Raw genomic sequence first — 21,041 nt, forward strand, 5'->3', positions numbered from 1 at the left:
CACAAGCGAGGGGAGGGAAGAGAGCATTCACACGCCAAGCAACTTACTTTGTAGCTGGGTGCACGCCCTCTGCAGTGATGGGCACTGGACCAATCAGGGATTTTTGTCCTTCCCATCCAGATTCTTTCCCCGGCTAGGTCCTCCAGGTGGCTCCCAGTCTCAGCCCTTGCGAGGCCTTGCCCATAAGCCCTGCGTATCCGAGTCTTGTTCCATGAAACAGACGTCTGTTGCTAACGCCCTCTCCCAAAGGCCTCTCCCATGGGCTGCTTACGAAGAGAAGATCTGCTGTGGTCACCAACGGAGCTTGCACATGGAGCATCTGCCTCCAACTAATAGTGTCTGCTATAACCTCAAATCGAGGCACTAAATTACTGGTCCCCCCAATAAGCCATAGCCTACATGCAGGGCTGCATTATGACTTTCATAGGCCCCAGGCACTTTTGCCTTCGTGGGCCCCTTCTCTCCATAAAAAAAAAATATTAAAAATTATTTTTGATGTAACTTTAAAGACTTCAACATTTTTTTTTTCTGTTTTAGGCAAAATGTAATAGATTTTCGTGGGCCCTAAAAGTTTCATTTTTTTCTGATGTGAGAAAAAAATTAGAACATTTTCTTCGACCCTAAAAGTTCAGTTTTTTTCTTCTGATTTTAAAAGAAATGAAAACATTTTCGGGGGCCCTTAAAAGTATCGTGGGCCCTAGGCACTGTGTCTACTGTGCCTAATGAATAAGTCGGCCCTGCCCACAAGGGCGGTTTGGAAGGCAGAGCATGGGAGCACTAAACCCTATAAGACACTCAACTCGTGCAAGGAGGACAGACACACAAGCTCTCTTGCCCTGCCAATGAGAGCTATAGTTGTGCCCTGCGCTCTTCCTAAAACCAGGCTTCCCAAAGATTAAAGAAAAAAAACTTCTAACCACCAGGGAAGCCAAACCTAAAGTCTGCAACGAACACCAGCGAAGCCAGGGGTTCTCAAACTTCTTTTCCAAGTGACTCCCTTCCAACAGCAAAAAAAACTACACGGCCCCAAGAGGGGGGCCTAATGCTGAGCACGCCCACATCCTGGGTGGAGGGGCCCAAGCCTAGTCCAAGCTGTGACGGCGCGTTGGGGGTCCCCCGTCTCCTGCACCCCGAAATGGCATGAACAGACTTCACCAGCCAGTAGAATGGAGGTTGTTTATTGTTCCTCCAGCACAGCGCAGCACAGATGTAATCTGGTTACAGGAACTGGGGCTAAGAGGCCTCAGTGCCCCCCTTGAGATAGGGGAGTCCCAGCCCCCCTCCCCAGCTCCTTCTTCCCTGCCTTCCAGCCAGGAACTAACTAACTCTCCTCCAGCCCTGCCCCCCAGCCAGGGCAGCATCCACCTTCCTTTGTTCCTCTCCATGGGGGGTGTCTGGTTCAACAAGTTTGGCATCACCTTTGCATAGTGAGGTTTTCCCTGCTGGGTCTTGCTCCAGACAGCAGAGGTCACCACAGCCCAGCAAGTACCCCCACTACGTCACACAAGCCCCACCGCCCCGAGCAGGAGGCCTATCGCCTGAACCCGGCCAAAGCCTAAGTCATGTCACCCAGGGCTTCAGGGTCCCAGCAAATCTGACACCAGCCCTGGTGACTCCATTAAAACAGGGTCATGACCCACTTGGGGGCACTGACCCATTGTTTGAGAAACACTACACTAAGCCAAACCTAGAGTCTGCAGTGAAATGTGGGGAAGAGAGGAACTGACCAGCTCTCGATGCTCAAAAGAAGCTCAGGTTATTTGCACCATCAAAACTAGTTCTCAACTGGAACCAAATCACATCTGCTAAAAGGTCAAAAACCAAACAACATAAAAGGGCTTTTGTATAGAATTCAGAAAAATCGACACTCTAACCTCTCATGAAAATATGCGCATTTCTGGGTTTCCCAGGAAACTCTCACCCTACCCCATCTTTTATGTAATCAGTGAAAGATTATTTGGGGTTAAAAGCATGTTATTCCAAATCCACTAAGTGCCTGATTTAAACATCACTTCAGCATCTGTGTAAAAGTGTCCAAAATGCAAGCACTGTATTAGTGTAAAAAAACTAAATAAATAAATCAAGCAATTAAGAGCTAGGCTAGAGTACATGTTAAAACAAACTTCCAGTAAAATACCCAAGAGAAAAGCTATTTTTAAAAAATCATGCTAAAAGTTATTCTCCTGTAAAACACTGGCAAGCATCGGCATCTGCTTTTAACACATTTTTTAATGTTCTTCCTAAGCTTTCCTGCAAACTATTCAAGTAATTCTTATGCTAGCATTATAAACTAATTTAATTACTCATTATAGTTACTGGCAAGACAAATAAATTAAATCATTACTCTTTTAATTAAATGTAAATTGTAACTTTAATTTAATCGCTACATTGTGTTATATTTAATTCGTTTGGAAAAATTAAAAGTAAATTAGTTAGTAACATTGGTACATAGCTTCATTTTTATTTACTTATTCTTTTAGTAAATCCAGAAAAGCACATTACACTGGTCCCTCTCGCAAACGTCATAGATAAACAGCCTATTGAAAGGTGCAGTTAAATACCTCCTAGACCCATCTTTTCATTAAAATCTTTTTTCCACTACATTTACCAAGGAAAAGAAGGCAAAGGTCTAGGCTTGCAGGCTGTTTCCCAGTCTTAGGCCTTTTAAGGACGATGGATTTAGGAGGTTTACGGTACTACTGTCTGCCATACTGAACAGGAAGTTACCGATTCAGCATTACAATTTCACTCCTGCATCACATAGAAACTGGCCCAAACAGCTTTGATCCTTACCTCCTGTGGCAAGGAAAACAGAAGGCAGAGCTGCCAGGAGTAAATGGAGTCTCACCATTAGGTTAGTTTTAAAATTCAGATGCCAAGTTTTAGGGCACCGGTTTCTGCATTTTAATACTCTCGTAATAAAGAGCACCCCTGCTAGAGCATTTTCCATCGTTCACATTACCGACAGTTAATCGATGCCTTCCCGAGACAGCGACTGTTGCAGTTGCCAAAGGGAGATGGCATGATTGTGAAGGCCTTTATGATTGAGAGGCTAGGACAGGGGTGGGCAATAATTTTGATGGGGGCCACTCCAAGAATTTGGCAAATGATCGAGGGCCGCACTCTTCCAGGGCATTAGTGGAGGAGATGCGGGGTCTGGGATGGAGGTTGGGTGCAGAAAGGAGCTCGGGGTAAAGGAAGGAGTTTGGGTGAAAGAGGCAGTTGTGACCTGGGGCACTGGACTGGGGTGCATAGGGTTGGATTGTGACCAAGGGCAGGGAATTGGTGTACAGGAGGGGGTGCAGGGATTTGGGTGGTGAGCTAGGGCGGGAAGGGGCTGTGATCTGGGGCAGGAAATTGGGGTGCCGGATCTAGGAGGGTATATGGGTACAGAAGGGGGGCAGAGGATTTGAGTATGTGGAGTAGGAGGCAGGAGTGGGGGGCAGAGAGTAGGGGAAGGGAGGGACTAGGGTGCCAGAGGCAGGGTCTGGCCAGGAGACTTACCAGCCTGCAACAGTTCCTGAATCAGCCTCCCTGCCTGTCAGTGTTCCCTCTAATCTGCCCGGCACCCCAACTTCACAGGGGATGAATCAACCCCTCCCAGCCAGAGGCCCAGGGCTCTGTGCATGGAGTTGACTGGGCGGGGCTGATTCATCAGCTGTGGAGTTGGGCTGCCAGGCAGTTTAGAGGGAACCCTGCTGCCTGCCCCGCACCTGCATAGGCAGCAGCCAAGTGCCCTGGAGCCCCTTGTGCTTCGTGGCTGCCTGTTATTGAAACAGGCAGCTCCCATTGGCTGGTTTCTGGCCAGAAATCAGCCAATGGGATTGTGTTGGGGGCAGAGGACGCTCCTAAAGCTTTCCCTCCTCCTCCTCTCCGGCCTCAGTTTTTAAAGAAAAACCATCACTCAGCCACATTTCTGAGCGGTGTGTGGGTGGGGCAACGCAAGTGGGGAGCCTGCCTGGGGCACCCTGCAGGCTGGATCCGTCCCTCAGGCTGTATTTTGCCCAGGCCTGGGTTAGAAGATGTCCTGGAGGATGTTGGGTTATGGTCCATACAATGAAGAAATCTGAGAAGCCCTACACTAGAGAAACCCTCTGCAACTGGGAGAAGCTGCGGTTTGAGCGTCGGTGTTTTGGACCCTGAATGACGGTAGGATGTGGTTTGATTCTAGCCACTTAACCACATGCACCAGGTTGGAGCCCCTGCCTTAATCAGCTGTGAACAGTCCGAGGCTAGCAAAAGATACAGGCCCTGATCACACTGAGTCCAACACACCTCCATGCTAAAACTTGCACTATAGCCTCCCTCATTTCTGAGGGGCTCGGCTCAAAAAGGGCACCAGAGAGCTAAGTGCAGCATCTCTGACTCAGCGAATGCACAGCACCAGGACACCACAGAGAAATCTGCCATCTCTCTTTGCCAACGAGGCTCTGACATTCCCTAAGGCAGCAGGGCCAGCTGGGAAAGCGAGAACCAGGCTAAGTCCCCAGAAGCCCGTAAACAACTTGAAATCCTGTTCAGTCCGACACTGGGCTAATCAAAGGGCAAGGAGTCACATTCCCGGGGCAGCTTGTCACCACAAGCATGCCAGACAACAAAGATCTTGAAGCAGAAATAAACTGTTTCTAATACGGATGAATACAGAGATAGGTAGGCCTACAGACTGCTTTCTAGTAATGAGACACCCGGTGAGTAAATTACAGTTACAAAGTGGATCTGAAATTGCCAACATCAGTGTATCCTTTTTGTCATTAATTCAGGTTCCCCAGCGTGAAGCTTTAAACCAGAAATGAGCAACGGAGAAACCAAAATATTAGGGTTGCCAGGTGTTCGGTATTCACCCAGACAGTCTGGTATTTGCAGGCTCCGTCCGGTAAAAAAAACAAACCAGGAAAGACCGGACATGTGAAATGTCTGGTATTTTGTGTTTTCCTGGGATGGAAGCCCGGCAGGGACAATTTTCCCGTGCCGTGTCTGGTGGGGGCGGAGGAGTGAGAAGCGCGGCAGAGTCATAGCGAAGGTGGCACTTGCCAGGCACCACACTCGGGGGGCGCTGGGCTGGGCTGGAAGCAGAGCACACACTGCTCTGGCCGATGTGACCAGCAGAGACCCGGGAGCTGGCCATGTGATGCCACCTTCTACACACTGAGAGCTGAGGCAGCTGGGCTGGGAGGCAGGAGCAGCCTCTTTAAAAGTAAGATTAACTTACCCGGCCATCCCATTCCTCCGGTGCCTGGCTCTGTGGGGGAGATTTTATTGGGGCGAGGCATTCCCGGCACTGGTGATGCCTGGCTCAGGGGGAGGAGTGGGTGCATTGGGGGTTAGTGTGTAGCCCCAAACTGGAGGAAGTGGTGCAACTTTTGCATAACAACTTTGGTCTCCCCCTTCCCCTCCTCTTTTTTTTCTTAACAACTTTGGTCTCCTCCTTTTTTTCCCCTCAACAGAATTTTTCCCTTGTGGTTTTTTTTGGGTGGGGAGAGGGGGGATGTTCGGCATTTTTGTTAAACCATCTGGCAACCCTAAATACATTCCAATCTCAGTGAAAAATGACCAGAAGAAAATCCTAAAAGAAAAATATGAAGGGCAGCAGCACGTGTGCGCAGAGAAAGTCCATGAGGGCACTCAGTTATAAGGAACTGTCAGGTAGTTTGGGCCCAAAGTGTTGGGTTTGTGAAAATTGTTCAAAATTAACATGGACAGAAATTAAAATCAACAGCGTCATGGAAAGCCAAAGTTAGTTTGTGTTTTAAAACATTACCCGGAATGTAGAGCATTGGGCTAGGGCAGGGTCTGAAAGCCAACGCCGGAAAGCGACTGCAAGGAGGGATAGTTTTGTTGTTAAGGCAACAGACCCGGACTAAGGAGGTCTGGCTCAGTTTTCACGTCTGCCACAAATTCCTTGTTCCGATTCTTATATAGAAACCAAACTGGTTTGCGGATCTGGTCCTCTCCCTCCTCCCTGCCCTCGGGGCTGCTGATCTTTGCTGAAAACCCTGCCCGTATCTCGTTGGGATCTCAGGTCCCCAGCTCCCTTGGGGACAGTGATGCTACCCTATTTTATGGGGGCGTTAGAAAGGAGGAATTCATTCTGTCTGCGAGATGCCAGTGACTCGGGCCATCCAATCAGAAAGCAGTGCCCCCCCAGACACACTATGCTGCCAGCAAGAAGTTGTGTCACACCAGACTTGAAAGAGAAACCTCTGAACTGTCATTCATGCTTAAATTTGACACTTTATGCTGGGGTCTTAACAAAGATGCTAATTATCTTACTCATTGCAAAGGTAGCTTCCCCAATTATCACCTCTAATATCATTAGCTCACAGACATTTACCTCCCCCCCCATCCCCCTTCTATTCTGAAATTTGATTTGTCCTTTTCATATGTGTTCATTTTTTTTAACTGTATCCTTTGGTATATATGGTTGTGACTATTTTCTTCCACTATTTGATCTGAGGAAGTGGGTCCGGCCCACGAAAGCTCATCACCTAATAAACCATCTTGTTAGTCTTTAAAGTGCTACATAGTCCTGTTTTTTGTATCAGTCAGGGTATGTCTACACTACCCCGCTAGTGCGAACTAGCGGGGTAATGTATGCATACCGAACGTGCAAATGAAGCCCGGGATTTGAATTTCCCGGGCTTTATTTGCATAAGCCGGCCGGCGCCATTTTTAAATGCCGGCTTGTTCGAACCCCGTGCCGCGCGGCTACACACGGCATGGGCTAGATAGTTCGGACTAGCAAGCCACGTGGAACGAGGCGTACAGATAGTTCGGAATGGCTTGCTAGTCCAAACTATCTAGCCCGTGCCGCGTGTAGCCGCGCGGCACGGGGTTCAAACAAGCCGGCATTTAAAAATGGCGCCGGCCGGCTTATGCAAATAAAGCCCGGGAAATTCAAATCCCGGGCTTCATTTGCACGTTCGGTATGCATACATTACCCCGCTAGTTCGCACTAGCGGGGTAGTGTAGACATACCCTCAGAGAGGTCTCCCGGTTTTAAATACGCACTGATTAAATTGACAGGGTCCGCTTGGCCTGGCGTCTCTCCGAATCACAACTGGTGAGCAGAGACGCCTGCGAGGGGGAGTTTTACAGAGGGAAGTCCTGGCTCTGGCCCCTCTCACCAACGGCCGGGGCAACAAGCTGAAACCCTCCAGGGAGATACTCAACAGCTGGAACCAGAAGGGAAAGCCATCTGGGCCCCAGAGTAAGTGAGCTGATGCCAGCCATGCGTCCGCTCATGTGCAGCAGTTCAAGAACCAGGCCCGTTGCAGAGACACCCTGGCTCAGCCCAATAACGTGTCAGTCACGCAACCAGCAAAAGCTCGACGGGACCCCGTTGCAGGCAACCATTCTAGGCTGGCCTCCCGGGCATAGTCAGAAGGCCCTATGAACTCTCCTCCTCTAACCCTATGATCTATTAGGCAATAAACCCGAGCAGGCCAATTAGCCAAGCCCTGCCCAAGCTAGATGTCTGGTTTTTTAGACCAAAAAAAAAAAAAAAAGACTCTGTATGCGGTTGGGAGTCGACTGATCAATAAACATCCAAGACTCTTTTAAAAATGATTGATGATCTGGTGCCGAACTGTGTGCGCAGCGTACACAGGCCAGACACACTGCCCCAGTTGCAAGAGTGTGACCGGGTACATCTCATTACTTCTTCAAGCGGTTGGATTCCCTTCCCGTTCCTTATGCAACCACAAACGTACACTTGTGAAATGAGGGTGCCATCGGTTTAATACTGGTGAAGAAGCCGGCTGCTGGACGGGGTTGGGAGGTGGAATGCTGGTTTGCACAGCTGCTCTAGAACTTCCTCGGCTCTCGCGAACCAGGCGGCAGAAGGAGGAACTAGCCAAAGTTAAGCCACTAAATCTCCCACAGCAGGGCTTTCCGCACAGAGCCCAACGCCCCCACACGAATAGCCGGGCACCCTGGGACTTCACTGCTGCACCGGGGGTGAATGTCATCCCCATCTTTTGTCCCTAGGGCTTTCTTGCAACTCAGCGCCTGGAAAGAGTCCAAACAATGCCAAACTATTGTCACCCATTCTCCAAAGTGCATGGCTAACACACACACACACACACACACACACACACACACACACACACACACACACACACACACACACACACACACACACACACACACACGCTCTCAGCTCTAAAATGCTCTTCCCATGGTGCCACAGGCAGCAAGACAAGGCCTGTTTCTGAATCGGTGGCCCTCCTTCCTGGTGAATTTTCCAGGTTGGGGAATTTGGGCCAGGCTACACATCACTTTCCCATCGGACACCGGTGATTTAATTAAGTCTTGGACGCCATAAGTAGTGCATTAGTGACATGAATACCAGAAGAGGGAAGAAATGACGGCAATAACTCTTAGCTGCATGAGCCGGGGAGAACACACACAGTCTAAATAATGAAACAGTGGTCTGCTGTATTAATTAGATCGTTTATAATAGCCCTGTCCGGGAGAGCTGTACTGTAACGTGATCAGAATACAGCCGTGTGGACACGAAGGGGGAAAAAGACGACTGCATTCTGCCATTTGCTGTCGCTTGGGCATCCTGGGCTCTCCCGCTCCACGAGAACCACATGGCACCCCGCTCCACAGCCTTACACCCACTCGATCACAAAGCAGGGTCCTCCAAACACCGACTGAAGGCCACACCTCCTCTAAACTACAGCATAGCCCCCTGGCCTTGGACACAACCGTTTCTCCTCTGTCTTGGGTCACAGTGCCGGGAAACCCCCCGCAACGGCAATGCAACGGCGTTACCCCCACAGGCTTAGAGTGCAGCACCCCAAATCTCCCAGCAGGAAGACGTAACTGCCTTGCCCTCCCCGTGGTACATGGGCTCCCCCACCAGCCAAACAGGAACGCGGCGAGTATCAGACCTCAGCCTCACAAGCAACTCCCGCAGTGTGTGCTGGCCCTGACTCCAGCACTGCTGCTCCGGCAGGGATGGATCAGACCCCCAGGCATCACCCGCCCACGTGGTAGGTGGCCTGTAGGGAGGGAGAGGAGAGAGAAGCAGTGGCTGTAAGGACTCCTGTAGACGCATCCAAGCAGAAGGGAAGCAGGAGGAGCCACCGAATGGGAGAAGAGAGCACCAGCAAAGAGTGGGGAGAGCTGCCAAATCCACCCCCCATGGTGCAAAGCTCTTCCCGGTGCCTGGAGATCGGGAAAGGGACTGGCAGAAGCCAGTTTCTCTGCTGCTGACCCCTGGAGAGCCGGCCTTGGAAGCAGCACACGTGGTAAGACAGCCACGCAAAAGCTCACATGGTTGGGCCTCAAGGACCCTAGAGAAGGCTGGGAGCAGCGGTCAGAACCACCACAGGAGGGGAGAGCAAGGAGAGGGCACGGCCACCAGAACCCAGGTGAAATCACAGCTCCACAGCTCTCCACCCCTCCCCGCCCCACGTTGGGCAGCCCTGCACACACTGTGCTCTCCTGAGCCCAGGGAACGCAATTCCCCCAGGCCGGATGCTGCCTGGCTCCCCTACTCCCTCACCCACTGCAAACCTGGCTCTGGGCAGGGCAGGATTGAGCCCTACATGATTAAATACAATATTAAGGGCCTAATGCACAGAACAAGCCAACACTGGATTCTGCTCCACATGGAACAAACAGAATCGTTCTGATCCGGGGTCCTCTCCTCCAGCATAAGCAGCAGCCTCACTGGCCACGTGCCTGAGTCAAATGCACGTAACGGTGTTCCCGCATTCCGTGCTTCGCCTGTTCCCTGTCCTGCCCGACAGACGCAGGGCATAGAAATTGCCGCCTGAGATTCCCCGCCGCGGATCCGCTTTGCGCTCTGCAGTTCCAGGGAGAGGGCAGCTGACACCCAGACTTCTCTCTGGGGCTACACTGCGGACAGCCATGGTCGAATCCAAGAAGCCCTTAGGTTTTGCTCATTAGGAGACAGAAAAGGGCAAAAATCATAGACCCCCGGCCAGAAGGGAGCATTGTGATTGGATCCTCTCACCTCCTGCAAAACACACACCAGAGTTTCCCCACATCCTCCTCCTGGAGCGGGTATCTTGGAAACACGTCCCATCTTGATTTCAAGATTGCCAGTGATGGAGAATCCACCCCCACCCTGGTGAATCGTTCCCATTCCTAATAACCTTCGCTGTCAAACAGCGGGGCCACCAGCCACCACGGGCCCCAAGGCAAGGTGGGGAGGACAGATCCATGCCCCTGGAAGGGGTGGGACCGAGAGCGGAAGAGACGGGGCCTACGGCAGTCAGCCCTTAGCGCCACCTCAGAGCCACGCGAATCTGCAGCAATTCAAAGGGGCCCAGGGTTCCAGCTGCCGATAGCTCCTGGCCCTTTTGATTCTCTGGGCCCTTGGGGAATTGCCCCATTTGCCCCACCCCCGTCGGCAGGCCTGCTATCAAAAATGTACACTTTATTCCCAGTCTCCCGGTTATCCAATTAAACGGGATTTTACATCCCTAGTACCAAGTCAGACTCCTTATAGAAGTCTGTTTATCAACCTAACTTGCAATTTCATCTCAACGTTTTAGTTAGGACAGGATCAATTTTCCATAAACCCATCCTGATTTGCATAAATTACATTACCCCTCTTGAATTCTTTATTAACTGAATCCCATATCAGTCAGTTCATTATCTTGCCAAGGATTGATGTCAGGCTGAGAGGCCTACAATCTACCTGGGTCATTCTCTTTATCCTTTTTAAAAGCTGGCACAACATTAGCCTTCTAGTATCTTCTGGAACTTCCCCAGCATTCCAAGAGTTTTTGAAAAGCAACACGAAAGGTCCAGTGAGCTACTTGGACAGCTCTTTTAAAACTCTTGGGTGCAAGTTCTCCAGACTTGCTGATTTTGAAGTGCCTAACTTTAGTAGCTACTGTTTAATACCCTCCAATAATAACTAGTGAAATGAAAAGAGTGTTCCTAAGAGAAGACAAGAGCATCTGTTTTCCCACCAAATATAAAACATAACTGCTTTACTGCATTATTATTGATACATCTACAGTTTCCATCTAGTAATGGATCAATACCATAGTCAAGATTCTTTTTGTTTCTAATATATTTTAAAACTCCTCATTGCCCTTAACTTGCTGGCTTAAGATTTCTTCTTGTAGAAAACTGATAAGGGAAGCAACAGGCTACAATTCCTGACTTCTGATTTATATTCATTACTATCAGCTTACCTTTTCTTTCCATTGTTATTTATTTATTGGCTTCCTTCACTTCCTCTCTAAACCAGATTGGAGTTTTAACAAACATGGGTTTCCTTCACAACTGTGGGTTTTTGGGGGTGTTCTTAAATGGTTCAAAATTCATATTGTCTGATTAAATTCTTCATCTCAGCTGCTTTGGCTCATAATGGTTTTCAGCCTTGTGAAACAGGCCCTAATGAAGCACCACGTATATTTATTACTGGGCTGGACTCTGTTCTGTTGCACATTACAAATGGGACTGAAGCATGCTAAGCGAAGTCATTACTAAGCTATCATTAATTTTTAGTTCTATGATGAGTTCCTCTTCATCTGTTAGGACAAGGTCTAATAAAAGAATCCCCGTGTGTTGGTTTCAAGACTTTCAGAGTTTGTAAATTGTTATCTATAATGTTTAGAAATTCCAAGAACGTTTAGTACCGGCAGCAGCGTGAGACCACCAGCCGTCTGTCTCTCAAACTGAAGTCTTCCATGAGTACACGGCTTTTTTCCCCCTACACCTTACAGATAAGGGCACTGGCCACTCTGACCCCCAATGTGATTTTGGCAGTGGGGAGCACACACCCAGGGGCGGCCCATCCATATAGGCAAACTAGGTGGTCGTCTAGGGCGCCAAGTTAAATGAGGCACAAAGGGGTGCCAAATGGTGGCGCACTATCATTGAGGGGTTTGGAGGGGGGGGTGCCGATTGCATGGCTCGCCTAGGGTGCCAGTTGCTGGCAGCTAGTATAAGACCACTCCTGTAGACACCAGCTAATGCCCTGTCTGGTGTTTTATCTGTTAGGACACTAATCACTTTCTTCAGTGTTCTCATTAAACAAAGACTGTGAATGGCTCGCTAACTACAAAAGCAGCTTCTCCTTTCTTGGAATTCACACCTCCAGATCAGCTGCTAGAAGTGGGCCTCATCCTCCCTGATTGGATCCACCTCCTCATCTCCAGCCTGATCCTGGCCTGCATATTTATTCCTGCCTCTGGAAATTTCCACTACATGCATCTGACGAAGTGGGTCTTTGCCCACGAAAGCTTATGCTCCAACACTTTGGTTAGTCTATAAGGTGCCACAGGACTCCTCGCCGCTTTTGCAGTGTTCTCATTGACTCTCAAACAGGTAATGCCACTTTTGACCCACGTTGCCACTCCCCTCCCCGCGATCCTTCCTGCGTAGACTAGAGCCACTGATTTTAAAGGACCCTGTTGTGCAAATCATCAAATCAAGATCTGAGAAAGTGACGCTTTAAACCGCCGGGTTCAGATCAGAAAGTTCTGGCAAAGTTTCCCTCCTCTGCAGCCAAGCCACCTCCTGATCCAATCACATGCTGACCTCTGGGAATTATTACTTTTCCCTGAGACCATCTCCAGACTAATGGGACACTCTTCCCCGAAAGAAGGGGCGCCCTGGAAAGTGTATTAAAGGCCCTGGTATACCAGCCTGACGACCCACGTAGAAAGGAGAGCTGGCACCTCCGTCCCCACCCTCTCATAGCCAGGTCGAGTCTACCATCATTTCCTCACTAGATGGAGACAAACAACAGACATTGTAAGTGATCCAACTAATTGTCTTCAGCCGTCTACTGAGCCGGTCTATCAGCATATCAGCATGGATCAATTACTGGAGAACTCAAGAGGGAAATCCATCCAGTTTTACTGGCTAGCCAGTATGAGCAATGCAGACAGAACCACGATGCTGCAGCCTAGGCAGCAAGAAGTCGCGTGGCACCTTACAGACAAACAGATTTCTTGGCGCATAAGCTTTCATGGACAGAGACCCACTTTGTCAGATACATACATCGAATAAATCTGTTAGTCTATATAAGATGCCACAGGACTTCTTGTTGTTTATGCAGATCCAGACTAACACGGCGACCCCTCTGACACTTGTCAGCCTAGGCAGACCTACCTGTCGAGATAAGCCGTGTTTGGAACCAGACCTGCAAAGGTGGCTTTCGAGCCATTCCTGCACACACCTAGTTTTGTCGGTAAATTCAGAAACCACGACCTCTGGGGAGGCACGTGCCGGTTACACGGCCTCATTACCACTTCGTGGCTCTTTCACAGGTTCCATGTTATGCTCCTAGATCCGGCAAGCTGGAAGGCTTTTTCACGTTTCAGAGCCACGTGGGGTGGGGGGAGACTCACCAGTCTGCAGCAGCTTGCTGTGGAAGCCTGCAGGAACGGAATTATAAGGGGGGAGCAGGGGAGCGCTAAGGCCCAGGGAAGGCTTTGCCCGCCTTGCCTCTCTACTTGCTGCCTATGGGCCTGTGGCAGACAACTTCCCCTAAGTGCTTCCAGTCTGAACAGGCAAAGCAGGCGGGGCCAGGGGGAAGCGAGGCACAGAGGAGAAATGAGTTGCCTGAGATCACACGGCAGATCAGTGGTGGATGTGGAATAGAACCACGTCTGCCAAGGCTCGGTCCCATACGTTCCGTGATTGCAGTACTTCCATCTGCCAATGGGGGGAACAAGCGGATTAAGCAACAGAAGAGACGCACGCACACGAAGGAGCTTCAGGGGGTAGCCGAGTTAGTCTGTTAGAGAAAAAAACCAACAAAGAGTCTGGTAGCACTTTGAAGACTAACAAAATATGTCGATGGGATCATGAGCTTTCGTGGGCACAGCCCACTTCATCACAAGACCGGAGTTATGAGTAGGGGACAGGAAAACTTGAAATAAATAGGCAAGGGGAAGGAGATGGGGGAGGAAAAGAAAAAAAGAAAAAAAAGGGAAAGGAAGGGGGGGGGGTGAGACAGGGCCAAGAAGGACTTTTCTGTGTATTTCCCAGATCGCTAAGTCTCCGGGAGAACGGCCAGCTGTAGGCTTCCAGCTGGACCGAGCACCCCCCCCCCCACAGGGGCGAAAGGCACGGCTCATGCCCTGGAGCATCTGCACAAGCAGCGAGGATTCATTTCACTGGCCTGGAATAAAACTGCAGCCAGACAGCTCAGAGATCTGCTATTTTAGGGACACGGTAATGAAGGGCTCCTTCCCCCAGCCTTCTGCTTGTCCATCATTTGTTCATTTGGCGGCCTGGGCGGGATCCAGTAGCTAACGAGGCAGGTGGCCCTTGCAAAGCCCACATGTCAATTCCAGCCGCCTGTGCCCAGGGCCAGAAGCTGCTCTCACAGCAAACAAGAGGGGCTCGCTCTTGGTGCAGGTGGCACAAAGCGGGCGAGGGTCGGGTGCCTGGCACAAAGCGGGCGAGGGTCGGGAGCCTGGCACAAAGCGGGCGAGGGTCGGGAGCCCGGCACAAAGCGGGCGAGGGTCGGGAGCCCGGCACAAAGCGGGCGAGGGTCGGGAGCCTGGCACAAAGCGGGCGAGGGTCAGGTGCCTGGCACAAAGCGGGCGAGGGTCAGGTGCCCGGCACAAAGCGGGCGAGGGACGGGAGCCTGGCACAAAGCGGGCGAGGGTCGGGTGCCCGGCACAAAGCGGGCGAGGGTCGGGAGCCTGGCACAAAGCGGGCGAGGGTCGGGAGCCTGGCACAAAGCGGGCGAGGGTCGGGAGCCCGGCACAAAGCGGGCGAGGGACGGGAGCCTGGCACAAAGCGGGCGAGGGTCGGGAGCCCGGCACAAAGCAGGCGAGGGACGGGAGCCCGGCACAAAGCGGGCGAGGGACGGGAGCCTGGCACAAAGCGGGCGAGGGACGGGAGCCTGGCACAAAGCGGGCGAGGGTCGGGTGCCCGGCACAAAGCGGGCGAGGGTCGGGTGCCTGGCACAAAGCGGGCGAGGGTCGGGTGCCCGGCACAAAGCGGGCGAGGGTCGGGTGCCCGGCACAAAGCGGGCGAGGGACGGGAGCCTGGCACAAAGCGGGCGAGGGTCGGGAGCCCGGCACAAAGCGGGCGAGGGTCGGGAGCCCGGCACAAAGCGGGCGAGGGTCGGGAGCCCGGCACAAAGCGGGCGAGGGTCGGGAGCCCGGCACAAAGCGGGCGAGGGTCGGGAGCCTGGCACAAAGCGGGCGAGGGACGGGAGCCTGGCACAAAGCGGGTGAGGGTCGGGAGCCCGGCACAAAGCGGGCGAGGGACGGGAGCCTGGCACAAAGCGGGTGAGGGATGGGAGCCTGGCACAAAGCGGGCGAGGGTTGGGAGCCCGGCACAAAGCGGGCGAGGGACGGGTGCCTGGCACAAAGCGGGCGAGGGACGGGAGCCTGGCACAAAGCGGGTGAGGGATGGGAGCCTGGCACAAAGCGGGCGAGGGTTGGGAGCCCGGCACAAAGCGGGCGAGGGACGGGAGCCTGGCACAAAGCGGGCGAGGGACGGGAGCCTGGCACAAAGCGGGTGAGGGTCGGGAGCCCGGCACAAAGCGGGCGAGGGACGGGAGCCTGGCACAAAGCGGGTGAGGGATGGGAGCCTGGCACAAAGCGGGCGAGGGACGGGAGCCTGGCACAAAGCGGGCGAGGGTCGGGAGCCCGGCACAAAGCGGGCGAGGGTCGGGAGCCTGGCACAAAGCGGGTGAGGGATGGGAGCCTGGCACAAAGCGGGTGAGGGTCGGGAGCCCGGCACAAAGCGGGCGAGGGACGGGAGCCTGGCACAAAGCGGGTGAGGGATGGGAGCCTGGCACAAAGCGGGCGAGGGTCGGGAGCCTGGCACAAAGCGGGCGAGGGATGGGAGCCTGGCACAAAGCGGGTGAGGGATGGGAGCCTGGCACAAAGCGGGTGAGGGATGGGAGCCTGGCACAAAGCGGGCGAGGGACGGGAGCCTGGCACAAAGCGGGCGAGGGACGGGAGCCTGGCACAAAGCGGGCGAGGGACGGGAGCCTGGCACAAAGCGGGCGAGGGTTGGCTGCCTGGCACAAAGCGGGTGGGGGGCGGGCGTGTCTAAAGGGACCAGCGTGCCAAGGAGAGACGCGTGCAACTATCTGTGCTTGACCAGGACGAGGACTCCGCCAGGACCTCGGCATCTCCACCTGGGCACCCAGCGCAGCCGTTCTGGTCAATTGACAGGGAAATGGATTCTGTAGTGGTGCTTTCCAGCGGCAGCTCCCCCAAGCCCCACTGCCTTTGCCCAGCATCCCCTCCCAGTCACCTCCCCGAGTTAGTCTGTTAGCCGCTCAATCCCGATGGCCCAGTCCCTTTCTCATTAGACCCCTATTTTCATTCAGACGAGCTCGAGGCCCAAGACAGATGCTACACATGACCACAGGCAAGGCAAACAACCCTACTGGCATGAGCCTACCTGGGGAGGGCTAAAATTCCCCCAAGGAAGACGTGGCTGACAAGCTAATAATCTACACACGTCAGCGGCATGGAACTTACATAATAAGCAAGAAGTGTGAAGCCAGACGATCAGCATCTGGAACAGTGTTCCCCATACGCTGAGCATTTCAGTGGCCACCCAGGAGAGATTCAAATGCCGCCCGGCAGATTTGCAGAGCACCCGCCGCTGGCAGCCTGAGTTTCTATTAGTGGTGCACATTTGCACATGCCTAGGTGCACTGAACAAAACATTTTCCGCACCTGGATGGAAAACATTCGACGGAACATTGTTCCATCCAGGATCCATTTCGAATCAATCGCTTCCAGGAGGCAGTCATATTCACCTGGAAACTACGTCTGCTTGTTCGGCAAAGGATCAAGCCGTCCAGCTCACTGCCTGCAGCGTCGTTTTCAGGTCCCCGGTTCCAGAGACGTTAGCTCATTCCCTGTCTCTGCCCTACCAGACAGTCACACTCTCCTTTCAGAGCTGGCCTTAGAGCCTCTGGTGCCATAAGTGTCGCTAGTTTAGACTGTGCCCCGTTCCCTTGGAGACTGTGTGTAAAGATCAAAGTTACCTCAGGGATTTTATGCCTGTTGGGTTTCCCCACTACACAATACAACGAAACACCCATCACCGAGGAAACCAAAGGAATGTATAGAGAGCTTTTTCCTGGCATTCAAGTGTAGTTACAGTCAGATATTCCCCTACAACCCAGAGAGGGGAGAGAGATGAATTCTGTTTGGTCTTGACTGATGAGTACAGGTTGGACCTCCCTGGTCCGGCAACCTCAGGACCTGACTGACCCTGCATGAGGGATTTTGCCAGACCAGGGGAGGTCTTCCTGTCTCCCCTGCCACCAACCCCCGCAGCCCTGGCTTAGCTACCAGCAAGAGGCCACATGCCCCCCTCCTGCTGGCCCCACTGTGGTGCACCAGGCCCCCAGCCTCAGCGGGAAATCCAGCTGCCACACCCTGGGCCCCCAACCTCGCCAAACAACCCTGCTGTGGTGCACCAAGCCCCCACTATCTCAAGGCAACCCCGCAGCCACAGACTAGGCCCCCAGCCTCACCAGGCAACCCCTAAGCTGCACACCAGGCCCCCAGCATCACAAGGCAACCCTGCAGCCACAGACCAGGCCCCCAGCCTCACCAGGCAACTCCACAGCCACGCACCAGGCTCCCGGTCCCACAGAACTGGACACCAGCCCTCCACTCGGACTCTCTGGTCCTGCAACATTCATGCCGGACCATGGATGTTACTAGAGCAGAGAGTCCCGGTTAACAGAGGTTCAGCCGGTACTGAACTGCCTAATATGGTGCAGCCCACTATGTCACAGGTACCGACCTCCACCCCGCGCAAAGCCCAATTCCCATTGGCCACGCAGCCCCATGAAGGCAGCCCTGGTGGGGAGGACCCAGGAGTGGGGCCAAAAGATGAATGGCAATGCCCGGTGTGCAAAACTGGCAACACGCAGGGAGGCTGGGATCCATCTCCCAGGCCAAAGAGCCGGTCAAGGATCTGGCCCTTTCCCAGAGACATGGGGCAGAAAAGACCCCAGGGATTTTCCAGTCTGGTGTCTAATGGCTCCCTGCAGGCGGGAGGGCAGGCTGGGTGGGGCAGGGGATGATACTGGCAGTGGTAGTTTAGCAGGCGAGGCCTCCACAATCCCTCCCCCTCTTTCTCTCTGCTCCACAAAGGGCCCACGCAATAGGCTGGCCCATCTTTCTGGCTGCTGTTGGCTCCCTTCTGGGGTCATGGTGGGAGGGCAATTGTGCAATGCTTTCCCCCCCTGCAGACACCCCACTGCCTCTGGGGCCAGAGACCTGAGCTCCCCTCTCTAGGGAGCAGGGCGAAGTCACCTGGAGAGCCGCCCCGGGGCCGGCCGGGTACTTACTCCCACTCCTTCCGCCTCGCCTGTGGCGTGCTCTGCATCTTGTGAGCCTCGTGCGCCTTGATGATGTCCCGCTGCTCGATCAGCCCGCCTCGCCGGCGCTTGATCACGTCCGGGCTCACTGGGATGTACTGGCTCAGGCCCAGCTCAAAAGCGCCGCTCCCCTCCATGCCCAGGCCGGCCTCCCCTTCCCGGGATGGTGGCTCATAGAGGGTGTCAGAACTGGCCGTGCGCGAGACCAGCGCCTCCCCCGAGGCCTCGGGCTCCAGCAGGCCGCCGGACTGGGTGGCTTGCATCACGCCTCGCGGGGGCTTGCGCCACGTCTCTTCCTCGGGGAGGGCCAGGACGTAGCGGCGGGAGTCGGCATCCAGCTCGGCGACGCCGCTGGCCACGAAGGCGCTGGCCTCGGGGAGCGTGTGAGCACTGAGGGAGCACGCGCTGAGTCCAAGCATCTTCGGCGCTGGCGCAGCACATCACTCTGGAGGGCACAAGAGAGACGGGGGAATGAACGGCCCGCTCCTGGGAGCAGTGACAAGCACCAGGGCTCTTTAGGGTCACCCCAACGTTTTCCTTTACTCCTCACGTTTGCAGCCCCCCTTCTTCCGAGCCCGGGGGGGGCGGAACTTCCCCTGTAGCCCATTAAAACCAGCCCAGCATACCCTCCCCACTAGGGATATAATAGTACAGTCGATTAACCGCTAAGCAAAAGCTTATCAGTTAATACTATGGCCTACACATTTCCCCCTTCCCCAGTAAATTTTGTAGCGGGCTGGCCAGTAGCCCAGCTCAGCCCCAGCTTGCACTGGGTCCTGGACCTACCCCCGCTGCAGCTCTGCATTTAAAGTGTATTAGGAGCCAGGCGGGCAGCGAGCCTGGCTCAATTCCAGCTTGTGCCAGGTCCGGGTCCCATCGGACAGGGGCTGCCTGTGGACCATAAAATAGTCGACTAACCAATAAGAATTCATGAGGTTAATCGACTATTCAATTAACCGATATTGAACATCCCTACTCCCCACCTGCAGCACGGCCACCCCACCCACCGCCACCCAGCCGGGGAGGGGTGAGAGCAGGAAACGGGATCCCAAGGGGGCTGTGTGTCCTGCCGCCACTACAGAAAAGTTGAACAAAAACCTTGTCTCCGGGTACCTGCCTGTGACAGGATGCGCCACATAGAGGGAGGGAAATGGCCATTCAGTCCCTGCCTGCAACACCTTATTGCTCAAGGCCTTTGCTGAGCAGGGGGATCCCCATCTTGATTTTCACTGCGTCCCTTCACTTGGGTGGGAAAGGGGACCCCAAATTCCTGCCTAAATCGAACTTAACCACTGGCTCAGACTTTGCAGCAACAGCGGTAGAGGTCTCGTCCGGCCTGCTCCAAATGTTCCCTCCTCCCCACGCTCGCTCTCCCAAGAGCCAGACGGTCGCCAACTTGCTCCCACTCCCGCAAGCCGGTGGCAGATGAGGAGGGTGCGGGACAAAACTTCAACCTGCATCTGCGACAGTAGGTGGCGCTGTCTGCCTGCCGAGAGCGTGAGCCCCTGCGCCTGTGGCAGTGCTGTGGGCTCCGCGGTTGGGGGTTTCTGTGTGGGCCTGGGCACGTGGCCATGATTTGCAGGGCTGGGCAGGCCACAAGAGAAGGAGCAACAGCTACGGCGCATTTGCCCGCTCAGAAAGCCAGGCCACACCCGCGGCTGCACACTGACTTCTCATCCGGGCAAAGGAGCAGTCTGAGAAGCAAGGGTAGAAATAAAGGGAGAGTGGAGAGAGGTCACTGGGGTGTCCCCCCAGGGTCCGTACTGGGACCCATCCGATTCAACACATTCATAAAGGATCGGGAGAAAGGGGTCAGCAGTGAGGTGGCAACATTTGCAGGTGACACTAAACTGCGCAAGGGAGTGAAGTCCAAAGCAGATGTGAAGAGGTTCCAAAGGATTTCACACAACGAGGGCAACAACACGGCAAATGAATGTTAACGTGGATAAATGCAAAGTAATGCCCAGTGGAAAACAATCCCGGTTATACGTACAAATTGATGGGCACTAAATTAGCCGTTGCCATTCAAGAGGGAGAACTTGGAGTCACTGTGGAGAATGCACTTGAAAACATCCTCTCAACATGCAGCAGCAGTCAAAAAAGCAAACAGAACAGTAGAAATCATTAAAAAAGGGATAGAGAAGAAGACAGAGACTATCTTATTGCTTGTGTATAAATCCATGGTACGCCCACATCTTGAATATTATGTGCAGATGCGGTCACCTCATTTCAAAAAAAGATATCTTGGCACTGGAAAAAGCAGAAAGGGACAACTTAAATGGCTAGGGGTTTGGAACGGCTGCCATCTCAGGAGAGATTAAAAAGAACTCGGCCCACCACCTGACCATCAGGGCGTCCCTTATCCCTCCCGCCCTGGGGCCTCCATCTTAGAAAAGAGGAGACTGAGGCGGGTCTGATGGATGTCTATAAAACCATGACTGCTGTGGAGAAAGTGAATAAGGCATAGTTTACTTGTTCCCAGAGCACAAGAACTAGGGGTCACCAAATGAAATTAGGAACAAACAAAAGGAAGGGTTTCTTCACACAATGCACAGCCAACTTGTGGAACTCCTTACCAGAGGATGTTGTGAAGATAAGAACTTTGAAAGGGTTCAAAAAAGAGCTAGATAAATTCATGGAGGCTAGGGTCCATCAATGGCTGGTAGCCAGGATAGGCAGGGACGGTGTTCCTAGCCTGATTGTCAGAATCTGGGAATGG

At 53.2% G+C, this 21,041-nt stretch overlaps 1 protein-coding gene across 1 annotated transcript in view; it reads right to left on the minus strand.

Annotated features, from left to right (window-relative positions):
• CACNA1E (calcium voltage-gated channel subunit alpha1 E) overlaps positions 1-21,041 on the minus strand; it is a 264,872-nt gene that overhangs the window by 239,331 nt on the left and 4,500 nt on the right. The window contains exon 2 of the mRNA XM_075936805.2: positions 18,293-18,767. Within this exon, the coding sequence (XP_075792920.2) occupies positions 18,293-18,741 (449 nt within the window). The 5' untranslated portion in view covers positions 18,742-18,767. The remainder of the gene's footprint in view (positions 1-18,292; positions 18,768-21,041) is intronic.

The sequence above is a fragment of the Pelodiscus sinensis genome, chromosome 9 (genome assembly GCF_052426305.1).
Source record: "Pelodiscus sinensis isolate ZL-2025 chromosome 9, ASM5242630v1, whole genome shotgun sequence".
In the NCBI taxonomy this organism is placed as follows: Eukaryota; Metazoa; Chordata; order Testudines; family Trionychidae; genus Pelodiscus; species Pelodiscus sinensis.